General features: G+C 42.9%; 1 protein-coding gene across 1 annotated transcript in view; it reads left to right on the top strand.

Moving 5' to 3' along the window:
* Nucleotides 1-11748, top strand: part of CALM2 (calmodulin 2) — a 30036-nt gene that overhangs the window by 3130 nt on the left and 15158 nt on the right. Inside the window, exon 2 of the mRNA XM_003787895.3 lies at nt 11249-11317. Coding sequence (XP_003787943.1) covers nt 11315-11317 — 3 coding nt within the window. The 5' untranslated portion in view covers nt 11249-11314. The remainder of the gene's footprint in view (nt 1-11248; nt 11318-11748) is intronic.

The raw sequence follows: 11748 nt of genomic DNA, 5'->3' as shown, positions 1-11748 counted from the left end.
AGCTCACAGCAACCTCCAACTCCTGGGCTCAAACGAGTCTCCTGCCTCTGCCTCCCAAGTAGCTGGGAACACAGGCACCCGCCACAATGCCCAGCTACTTTTTGGTTGCAGCCATCATTGTTTTTGGCACGCCCGGGCTGGATTCGAACCTGCCACCTTAGGTGTATGTGGCTGGCGCCTTAGCCACTTGAGCCACAGGCGCCGAGCTGGTACCCAACTTTTCTTATTGCTGATTGTTTGTTAATACAATTTTAGTGGGATCTACAAATTCTGTATGAATTTATGGCTTTAGTTTGATTCTCAGCAGTAAACCTGTTTCTCGACTACCATCTCTATTTTTTGTCTGTCAAGAGATTATTTCTGGCCATTATCTATCTGGAACCCATTGTATTCTGGAAATCATGAATTCAAACCTTGACTTGGGAAAGTTTTTGGTCATCAAAGCTTTGGACTTAGAAAAGAACTACTTGGAATTCTTATACCATACATGTTACCTTAGATTGTATTGTATTTGTTTCATGTTTAAAGATTTTTCAATCCCCTGTTAGAATATGGACTTCATCTTTTCTCTTATAGTGCCTAGTCTAGTAGTAAGCATCAGTAGGTACTTAATAAGAACCTTTATAATGAATGAAGGAGTGAATGTAAACAACTATTCACAGATGGAAAAGTAGTTATGTCTGGAAGTCAAACAGAAATGAATTAGAAGTCTGACTACTAGTTGTGTGACTTTGGGCAAATTATGTAAATACTTTAAGACTAAGCTACTTCATCTATAAACTTGAGTAATTGTAGAACTGACCCTAACATAAGGATTAAATATGATATTGAATGTAAAAGCACAGTACCTACAATATAGTGAATATGTGATAAAAAACACACAAATGGGCAGCGCCTGTGGCTCAAGGAGTAGGGTGCCAGGCCCATATACCAAGGGTGATGGGTTTAAACCCAGCCCTGGGGAAAAAAACTGCAAAAAAAAAATACCACACACAAAGAGGTCAGAAGGGTAGAAGACAGGTGTTCCTGGAATTGCTGTGGCTGGGTCAGAGAGATAGAAGAATTTTAAACAGGGTGGCAATGGGATTCAGTCATACATAGTACAAAAGGGACTAGGTTAGAACCAGGGAAATGGATTACAGACCCAACTCTTCTCCAGCTACAGTAGAACTTCAATAAGTTGACCACCTGAGGGATTGTAACAGACTGGTCAACATAAGAAACTAGGCCCTTGGCTCAGTGCCTGTAGCTCAGTGGTTAGGGCACCAGCCACATACACTGTGGCTGGCGGGTTTGAAACTGGCCCTGGTCTGCTACACAACAATGACAACTACAACCAAAAAATAGTTGGGCATTGTGGTGGGCGCCTGTAGTCCCAGCTACTCGGGAGGCTGAGGCAAGAGAATCGCTTAAGCCCAAGAGTTTGAAGTTGCTGTGAGCTATGATGCCAGAGCACCCTATACAGGGTGACATAGTGAGACTCTGTCTTTAAAAAAAAAGAAAGAAACTAAGCCCACTATATGGATATATACATGTGGTGCTTGTCTGGTCTATGAAAATTATGTCAAATTAAGGGGGTGGTCAAGGTAGGGAGGTGGTAAACTATGGAGTTTCTACTGTATATATGAGACCTAGGGCAAATCACTTCAACTTTAGAATCTTAATTTCCTCATTACAGGGTTGCATTAAATGACCTCTGACATTTCTTCCTATTCAAACAATCTATAATTTGAGGGAAAAAATTCCTAGGAGATAGTCTCTCTCACTAAAAAGTACCTTAAAGTCAAGAGATCATGTGACATGCCTGCCATCTGAGGCCCAGAGTGGCTATGAGATTTAGCCCAGGTTAGAGCTGGTTAGTGGTGATATGGATGCAAATCCCCACTGCCTGAGTTTGCTTGCAGTGAGGGGTTCTCTGTACAATGTCAAGTGACTCAGAGACATGCAGCACTTGCTGGTGAGGGGTAAATATACTGCAGCGCCTGGGAGGTAACAATACTAGATATGGAAGAACACAAGAGTTTTAATATGATAAAGAGAACTAGAAATCACTGGTAAATAAAATTCTTCCAGTTTTATTTATTACTAAAGGATACAGTAAGTCCAGACTTAATATATTCAAATAGGCACTTAAACAGGAACAAGAGAAAAATGAACATAGGTGTTTCCTACACAAATTGTCAAAATAGTGGTATTATCCATTCATATGAATATTGGAATGGTCTTTGGGGACCTAGCGCAGTAGCTATCACTCCTTTTCTCTCCTGGCCTCAGGGTCTCCCTACCCCAAGCATTGGACTCTGGGAGACAAGGAAAAATCCTGTTCTTCTCCAGCCCTCTCTGTCTTCTAGGAAGGCAGCACAAAGAGCAAAAACATGAGGATAAGAGTAGGGGCTGCAGGAAGAGGTGGTCTCTGCCAAGGGCAGTTACAATTGTATCCTGCCTGTTGAGGGTCTGTGCTTTTCTCCTGTCTGTGCCCTGACTATCTTGGCCTTTCATATGCAGCTTCCTAAGAAGTTTTGTGATATTAGCCATATTCCAGTTTGACTCAGTGCTCACTGTTTATTCCCCAAAATATGACACCATGGGGAAGGACTAAAAGAGAGGCTGAGAGCTACACAGAGATAGCATGAAGAATAGAGTGCTGAGAGCAAGTGTCTAGGACAACGGTTGCATTGAGAAGAAAAGTTTCTGAAGACCTAGTGAAAGCCATTGACGTGTTTAAGGACAGGATGAATACAACAAATACAGAATGATGACTTTTTTTTTTTTTGAGACAGAGCCTCAAGCTGTCTTCCTGGGTAGAGTGCTGGCATCACAGCTCACAGCAACCTCCAACTCCTGGGCTTAAGTGAGTCTCCTGCCTCAGCCTCCCAAGTAGCTGGGACCACAGGTGCCCACCACAACACCCGACTATTTTTTGGTTGTAGCCATCATTGTTATTTGGTGGGCCTGGGTTGGATTCAAACCTGCCACCTTAGGTGTATGTGGCTGGCGCCTTAGCCACTTGAGCCATGGGCGCCGAGCCAGAATGACGACTTTTAAAATGTTTGGAATTAAAAAAAAAAGATTCCTGTAAAGTCTCTGAGGATCCTTGAATAAAATGTCTGATCCTAAGTTTGGGCAGAGAAAGTACAAGGTGAGTCTGGAACATTTTGTGCAAGAAAGCACCCTCAAAGAGAGGACATATGTCAAAAGGACACAGGAGCTGGCCTGAACAGCTCATTCTGGCTAAATTTGGGATATCTTAAGAATGAAAATGAATGTAATTGATTGTAATACACAGATGAAAAAATTCACCATACAATAGAGAGAAGGGGAAAGGAAAGTACCTCTTTAAAAAACACAAGCATATATATATGCATGATTATAGAATAGAAAAACCATGATTTTGCAACCTACAATGTAATTACTGATTTAGACAAGGATTATCAATGGATCATAAAATAATTACATAAAGAGTTGTTAGAAAACAGGATATTTAGGCTCGGCGCCTATGGCTCAAGCGGCTAAGGTGCCAGCCACATACACCTAAGGTGATAGGTTCGAATCCAGCCCAGGCCTGCCAAACAACAATGACGGCTACAACCAAAAAATAGCTGGGCATTGTGGCAGGCATCTGTGGTCCCAGCTACTTGGTAGGCTGAAGCAGGAGACTCGCTTGAGCCCAGAAGTTGGAGGTTGCTGTGAGCTGTGATGCCATAGCACTCTACCCGGGGGGATAGCTTAAGGCTCTGTCTCAAAAGAAAACAGGATATTTACATAGCAACAGTGTATTGCCCTATAGATCACTTATTAATTAAAAGTAGAAAATATACCTTTACAACAGTGAGGTCTGGTAGATGTTATCTTAACTAAGTGATCAAATTTATTATCACAAATAGTATAATAATTATTATTATATGCTCTTGAGATTATGCAGTGTGAAATACATAAATATTACCTGGGAAGTATTTTTGTTAAAAGCTTTCAACCTGAATCTTAGCCTTTAACCTAATAGTTTACAGGAGATACAAGGGATAGAGGTGTAAGTTAAATGACACTGATGAAATAATCAGACAAATCTAAAGTGTAGAAGAAAATTGTTCTGGGGTGGCGCCTGTGGCTCAAGGAGTAGGGTGCTGGCCCCATATGCTGGAGGTGGCAGGTTCAAACCCAGCCCCGGAAAAAAAAAAAAAGAAAAGAAAATTGTCCTGAATTCTTCCAAACCTCAGTCATGAATAAGCAAACAAAGAGAGGCGGGAAAACTGATCTACATCAAAAGAATTAAAAGAGTCTAAAGAGACATAACCTTGCAAAATATGACCTTGTTGGATCTGAGTTAGAAAAATTAAACAGCTATAATAAAACATTTTGGGAGCAACTGGGGAAATTTAAATATAGGTTAGAGCTAAGATATATGAAAACAATTCTTTTATAGATAGGGTCTCACTATGTTGTCCAGGCTCCTTTTGAGCTCCTGGGCTCGAGCAACCTTCCTGCCTCTTAGCTGGGTCTACAGAAATGCACCACCACTCCTCGCTGATACAGAATTTTTAAAAACATGTTTTACAATGTTGAGGTTTTGTAGGAGCATATCCTTATTCACGGGAGAAATATGCTGAAATATAGGGCTAACGTATGGTATCTGCAACTATCTTTCAAGTGGTTCAGCAAAAAAATCTGCACATCTGTATGTGGGGCATGTGTGTATGTGCATATGGAGAGAGAAAGAGAGACAGAGGCAGAAAAAGAAAAGCAAATGTGGCGAATGTTAGCCATGGCTGAACTTAAATGGATTCAGTACATGAGTGCTTTATTGTACTACTCTTTCAACTTTTCTGTACTTCTGAAATTGTTCAAATTAAATTGAAAACTAAAACGCTGAGAAATTGTTTGGCAATTAAAAGCTTACACTTAGAAAAACAGAAGCTCTTTCATTGCTAATCAATCCTGTTACTGTAATAGGGGCACTTCTATGTTTCTCCCACCCGCAGCTACGTGGTAGGGGCCATGTTGTCTCTCAGAGATTATCTCTCCTTGGGTCAAATGAAGGCGAGAAACTGGCTATAAAGAGATAAAAAAGATGTCTTCCCTAAGTGACTCTCATTTTCTCTTACAGAAAGAAACTCTTCCTTTCTAGGAAATCCCTCTGTAGATATTCTGAAATATCTAATATTCAGATATAGATAATTCTAATATTCAGTGATAACTCTACAGTAAACATACTTTCTTACAGTAATGTGATTTCAGAGCAGCCATTTAAAAAAAAAAAGAAGAAGTATTTAGCAAGTCCAGTAATTACTCTTTCAATCAAGACTTAAAAAGTACACATCTGAAGATTCCCATGGCCTCATTGGGCTAAGAGCCACCTTCTCAAGACTATCTTCTCCCGGGTTGCTGGTTTCCCTTCAGAAGAGAGGTCTGTACATCTCAAATAGACAGCAAAATGGTAGATGAGTTAGTTTCCAAACTGACATTGTTTCTGTGAGTTTTTTTTTTTTTTTTTTTTTGGCAATTTTTGGCCAGGGCTGGGTTTGAACCCACCACCTCTGGCATTTGGGGCCAGCCCCCTACTCCTTTGCGCCACAGACACCCCCCTGTTTCCAAGAGTTTGGTGGAAGATATAGTAGACAATGTAATTCTGAGCACAGAATAAACAACATTGAAATAGGGAAAATGAAGGAGAGAAGGAAGTTGGGGAGGTATAGAACAATTAAAAATATTTGAAAGCAGACAGTGATTTACTTCACGTTCCATAAACAGAGCCTAGAGATATCAACTGGATAGTTAGATGGAAATGGAAAGCAATGAGAAGAAAGAGAGGTCCTGAACAATGCCAGCTTCCCAACATGGAGAATGGGTATCCCAATTTTCACCTGTCAATTCAGCCAAAAGATACTCAAAAAACAAGTCAATGTGAAGAAAATAAGGTTAAATTTTTCAAAAATTCACACCTCCATGTAGTTTTCCATACTACCAACAATATACCAAAAACAATCTCACCATTCAGAAAGTGAAAGCACACATTTTTTCAGCTTAATTATCTGATAGATAATTGCTTTGTTTTTTTTTAGAGACAAGGTCTCATATAACTCAAGTTAGTCTTGAACTCTTGGCTTCTAGCAATTTTCCTAACTCAGCCTCCCAAGTAGCCAGTACTACAGATCTGTGTCCCTGTGCTCAGCTAATTGCTTTAATTCTTTTTTTTTTTTTTTTTTTTGAGACGGAGCCTCAAGCTATCCCCCTGGGTAGAGTGCCATGGCTTTACAGCTCAGAGCAACCTCCAACTCCTGGGCTCAAGCAAGTCTCCTGCCTCTGCCTCCCAAGTAGCTGGGACTACAGGCGCCCGCCACAACACCTGGCCATTTTTTGGTTGCAGCCATCATTTTTGTTTGGCGGGCCCGGGCTGGGGATTCAAACCCGCCACCTTAGGTGTATGTGGCTGGCACCTTAGCCGCTTGAGCCACAGGCGCCGAGCCAAATTGCTTTAATTCTTAATTTCATGAGGCCACTACAGTCTGAACCATAAATCCTCTAAATAAGATGAGAAAAAATATATAATTAAAAAAAGTGGACAATTATTGTACAATGATATAAAAAACCTACAGAAGATGAAAACTACATTTGATAAGTACATGTTTAGCATTTTCAAGCTAATTTGAATAATAAGGTTAAAATGGGCTTGTTGGATACTTTCTCTGATAAAAACGATTTTTACTACTTATAAGACAACTCATAATTTGTAAAAATCTTCTGGGTATTTATTAAAAGGCACAAGAAAAAGGCATATAAAATGATATCTTTTTTAAAATTCACCCATCTATTCATTCAACAAAATTTACTGAGCATCAACTATATCCCAGCCTCACGCAAGGTGGTGAGGGTACAAGCGTAACTAGTTGGGGCAACCAACCTATAAGGAAATGATACCATAAAGTGTTTTAAGGATATTTTGAAAGATAGTGATTATTTATCAACCAAAAGGACAGGGGCTGGTGGAATTAGGGAGACATTATAAAGGATGTGATGCTTGGGTCAAGTCTGAATGATGTTTAGTAGGCAGTGGGAAAGAGAAAAAGGCCTGTTTAGGCAGGAGCAGCACAGTCAAAGACACTGGGAAAGAGCACAGAACGTCCAGATACCAGTTCGGCGTAGCTCTGGTGACAGAGTAAGGAAGTTGCTTTTCAATGAGAACAGAAGAGAGGAGAGATGGTCAGCATGAAAAGATGATGCCTTCACTTTTCGATGTGATACTTTAGGTAGGGCTCAAGAACCTAAAGGAGTTGCTAGCAGGCATTTTCAGGACTGCCTGTAGACCTGGGCAAGGAAGGGCTGCCTTAGCCTCCCTTTAGAGGGCCTTGCTCTGGCCCTCCTCCAGATACACCCCTGCACGCAGGCCCAGGGGACTTCCTCACCCAGGGCCCACACTCTCCCATCCCTTCTATACTACTCCAAGTCCCCAGGATCACAGAATTTCTTACTCAGAAGCCCAGAGCCTGCTTTCAGGGCCTGTGGAGCCTTCTTCCACTCTCCTAGCAGTGTGCACCCCAGAGGTGCAATCTACCTTCTGAAAAGTGGAACTGAGGACGCTGTTAATGATGGGGGGGCAAGAAGCGTGTCTCTGTTCCTCTGTGTTTCTTTTCCCCTTTCTCCGCTTCTGTTCCAGTTCCTATGGATCACATTCTCTTGGAACTCTGCCTCTTGTCTTTTAGGTTGTCCTCCACGTACATCCATGTTCTCTTGTGCTTATCTTTATCAAAAACCATTTATAGCACATAACAGGCTACTGGTATTTATTGAAAGAGTGATTATAATTTCTCAAGTGACCGATCACTCTGGTTTGCCTGGAACTATCTGGTTTTGGCATTGGACCCTTCAGTCCCAGACAAACTCAGAGGTAGGTCACCCTAAATCAACATCCAGTTTTTATGAGTGAGCAAATAAATGAAGGGCAGTATATCAATATAAAAGCCGAAGGCCCACAACTTTTCCTGTGTGTATGTGAGCATAAGCCTATCACGGGTGTCTAGAGGAGTTAGCTCTTTCCCTGTGTAAGACCCCATCTCAAAAAACAGCTGGGTGTTGTGGCAAGCACCTGTAGTCCCAGCTACTCATGAGGCTGAAGCAAGAGGATCACTTGAGCTCAAGAGTTTGAAGTTGTTGTGATCTATGACACCATATCACTCAACCCCAGGATGACTGAGGGAGATTCTGTCTCAAAAAAAAGAAAAGAAACTGCTTTCTTGATTCTTTCAAGGGGTACATAACTGGTACCATTTCACATGCATAAGACGGAAGTTGATTCATTGCATAATTTGATGCCTTAGGACAGTTAGGGCTTATTTCTTTCACTTGTGAAGAAATTCATAAGTCCTACATTCAAGAATGCTACTGTGATTGTCCCTCTATTCTTATTCATTAGTATAACTGGCTGGGAGGAATAGCCATGGGAAGGAATGGTCAAAGGATAGAGCTTGTGTTATCTCTGATCTGCAAGTTGGAGAAGAGACTTGGACAGGAAGTGCATTCTCATTTCCCCTAGAGAAGCAAATGTAGAGAGCTGTAAGGTCTTACCAGTCAGGAGGAAGCAAGGGAAAGACAACCACCCTATAGGCCTTCACATGGTGGTTTCACCAATTTTGTTTCTCAGCTGGCAATTGACAAAGTCAGGCAGCACTGTGTGTCATGTTGTGGAAGACAAACCCTCTATACATAAATTGATTTGGAACACTCACATATGCATAAACCACAATGGCTTTAAATGCAACTCTTGAATTGTTTCTCATTTTCTTTCTCTTCTTGGAAAGGTCAGCAAGAAAGTTTCTACAAAAGAGTCCTTACTGAAATTCAGCCTGGAAGAACTTTTATGTACTTCTGTAATAAACATATTTCATTCTCAAATATTTGTTAACAAGCTTCTAGATTTAATACACACATTTCTGAACACACACAAGTATATTAGACAGAAGGATGGACTTGTCACATGAGTTAAATTCATCACTCAAATTGAAAATTCTTTTCCAGAGGAGGTGATTTATTCATTTTGCCATTCAATTTCCCATCACTAAAAATTTCAAGCAGTAAGATCACTGCACACTAATGGGGTTCTGTGTAAAGAAAGAATATTTTTAGTGATTAAGCTGAAAGTAAAGATCACTGATGGTTTTTCCATCTGAGGACTTGAGGAGGAATCAGAAACAAGTTTCTCAATGATATATCATTTGTAGGATAAAAGTAATTATTTTTTTTCACCTACTATCATTATATCACCATATGAGCAAAGACAATAAAAGCACAGGGTCCTGAGTTTTTTTTTGTTGTTGAATGGTCATTCATCTGAAAGGAAGGTCAAAGGGTTGCCAGTGCTAATTAGAAGAGCATTTAATGCCTGGTTTGCATGACTGAAAGAGGACCAATCTCTAGTCTAGCAAAAAAAGAAAAAAGAAAAAAAGAAAAAGAAAAAAAACCTTTTGATGGTGTGAGAAAATGTCTAACTTGGCTAAAGGAGGTTAAAGTTCACTGAAGTCTTCAAAGAGAGTGTAGACAGCTGTTATCATCAGAAAGCATCTTGCCGGACAGAAAAATGTTCCAATGGGAGACCTCTCAGTAGGCAAGATTCCACCTTGGCTTAGTAGAGTATGCTGTTCGCTAGGTTTCAAGGGTCCACACATCTGTGCTTTTGACTGGGAAATTTTAAGGTCTTAACACAGCCTAAGATGATTCTGTGCTGTGATTCTGCTAACATGAGGAACTGCATTTTGAGCACTAAGCCTTATTCCTCTTTAACTTCCTAGTGTCCTCCATCCCTAATGCATCTGGCTATCTACTCTAGGCTTTAGTTACATCTAACTACTGACAGCTCCTTCATCATGCCTTACAACTGTACATCTCGGGGCCTTTGCTATTATTATTTCCTTCACCTAGAACTTGTTTCCGTCTTTCCTCCCTGCCTTTTCCTAGCCTATTTATCATGACTTAATTTAAGAGGCATCTAGGAACCCTTTCTGGCATCTCTATGCTGACCCAAGGTCCTATCTCAACTCTGCACCTTGTAAGCCTCCTTCTACCATAACTCAATTCAAATCGAGTTCACATAGTAGGTGTTCACTACCTGTTTGCTAAACAATTCCAAGGTATGCACATCTTTAATTTCAGAGGGACAAAGGAGCGAATTTTTATGGGGTTTGAAAAATATCCGTTTAAATCAAGTTAGAGATCCAAAAGGGCAAATTCATCACGAAGGGGAAGGCGCATTATAGTGACCAACTTGGGGGGGGGCTACTTTGTGTCAGGGATGTTAACGTTTTACATTAACTCCAACCTTCGCATAATTCTGATTCTTAGGATATTCTCTCCAGAGAAGTCTTTAGTCTCCATTTTACAAGTGAGGCTAAAGATTAAGTGACTCTCAAAGTGACCTGAACAAGACTCCTACCAGGTCTGACTTGAGCTGGAACCCTGTCACTCCACTCAAGCCTGTCCCAGTGCGTCTGGATGCCGCGTTTTTGACTTTTCTGGCAAGGAGGCGAACGGGAAGCACAAACGTTAGACCCTTGTAGTCAGCTGCGTATTTGCCCTTCCTTACATTTCCACGGGTTTTGTGAGGAAGTGAAATGGAAAACCGTGTGGCTCTCACGAGGCCAAGCCACTAGGCTGAGAAGCTGAGCGCGAGGTGCGTGTTTATGGGGGTCTCTCAGCTTCATTCATTCTCAGCCGTAGGTGTTTTCGTCTACTCCTCAATAAGGGGAGGCAAAGTGCCTAGGTGTGGCAGGGAAAGATCGGTGGAAGAGAAAGGTTCTCCAGCCACGCGCCGAGAAGGCGACTCTGCCTCCTGGCGCAGTTGCCAGGACAGCGCGTCTCGAGCAGCAACGGCCGCAGCCGCACCGCGTTTCGGCGGCGGCTGCGAGCCCGAGTGACGCATTGCAGGTACGAACCAGCCAATCAGGGGCCGGCTCAACGTCCATCGGTGACGCGTCACCACCGCGATGCTCCTCCGCGCCGCAAAGTAGCGCCCCACAGGGGCGACTCCACCAGCTTTTAAACGGTTCGCTGGGGAGTGAAACCCACTTACATCATCCGTTCGCCCGTTTTCTTTTATCTCTTGCCTCGTTGACCAAAGAACTGGGAATAACGAGGTCCCGAGAAGAGTTTGAGGGGAGGGGGTTGGCCGGGACTCGTTTGAGATGTTCCGTTATCTGGGGTGCGGCGGAGGGATCTGACGGAGGGAGGTGTTTATGAGGCGCTGGGGGCGGAGGAGGATAATTAGTCCGAGTGGAGCGAGCGAGGAGAGTGGTTGTGTGGTGGCGTCTCGGAAACCGGTAGCGCTTGCAGCATGGTGAGTGCGTCGCTAAGCTGCCGGCGCTGGGCCGGTGGGGAGAAGAGGCCAAAGTGAATTGACTAGATAAAGAGAATTCGCCTCCCTTGCAGGTTTAGGGAGTGGTCTTCGCCAGAGGCATGGCGCGAAAGGGGCCGGGGGCGCCCGTGAGGGTTGTGTCGCAGGTGCTCCCCCACCCCCATTTCTCTAATGTTTGGGGGCTTCCTCTAATGTTTGGAGGGCCGGACGCGCTGCTCCTGCGGGGTTGAGCCGGAGGATGGGTCGGGGGTAGGGTGCAGCCCAGCACCTGGGGGGAGGAGAGAAAGTGGGGAGAGGGAGCAGAGAATGTTCGGCCGGGTGTCGCGAAAGGTCAAGCCAGGGGCCGGATTCAAACGCCCAACGGACAGTTAGAGCGGGCGCCCGGAGGCTCCTTTGTCCGCTGGCGGCCGCCA

This window comes from Otolemur garnettii, unplaced genomic scaffold, assembly GCF_000181295.1.
Source record: "Otolemur garnettii isolate 467f Iridium unplaced genomic scaffold, OtoGar3 scaffold00024, whole genome shotgun sequence".
NCBI classification, from domain to species: domain Eukaryota; kingdom Metazoa; phylum Chordata; class Mammalia; order Primates; family Galagidae; genus Otolemur; species Otolemur garnettii.
This window is presented reverse-complemented; position numbering and strand designations above follow the sequence as displayed.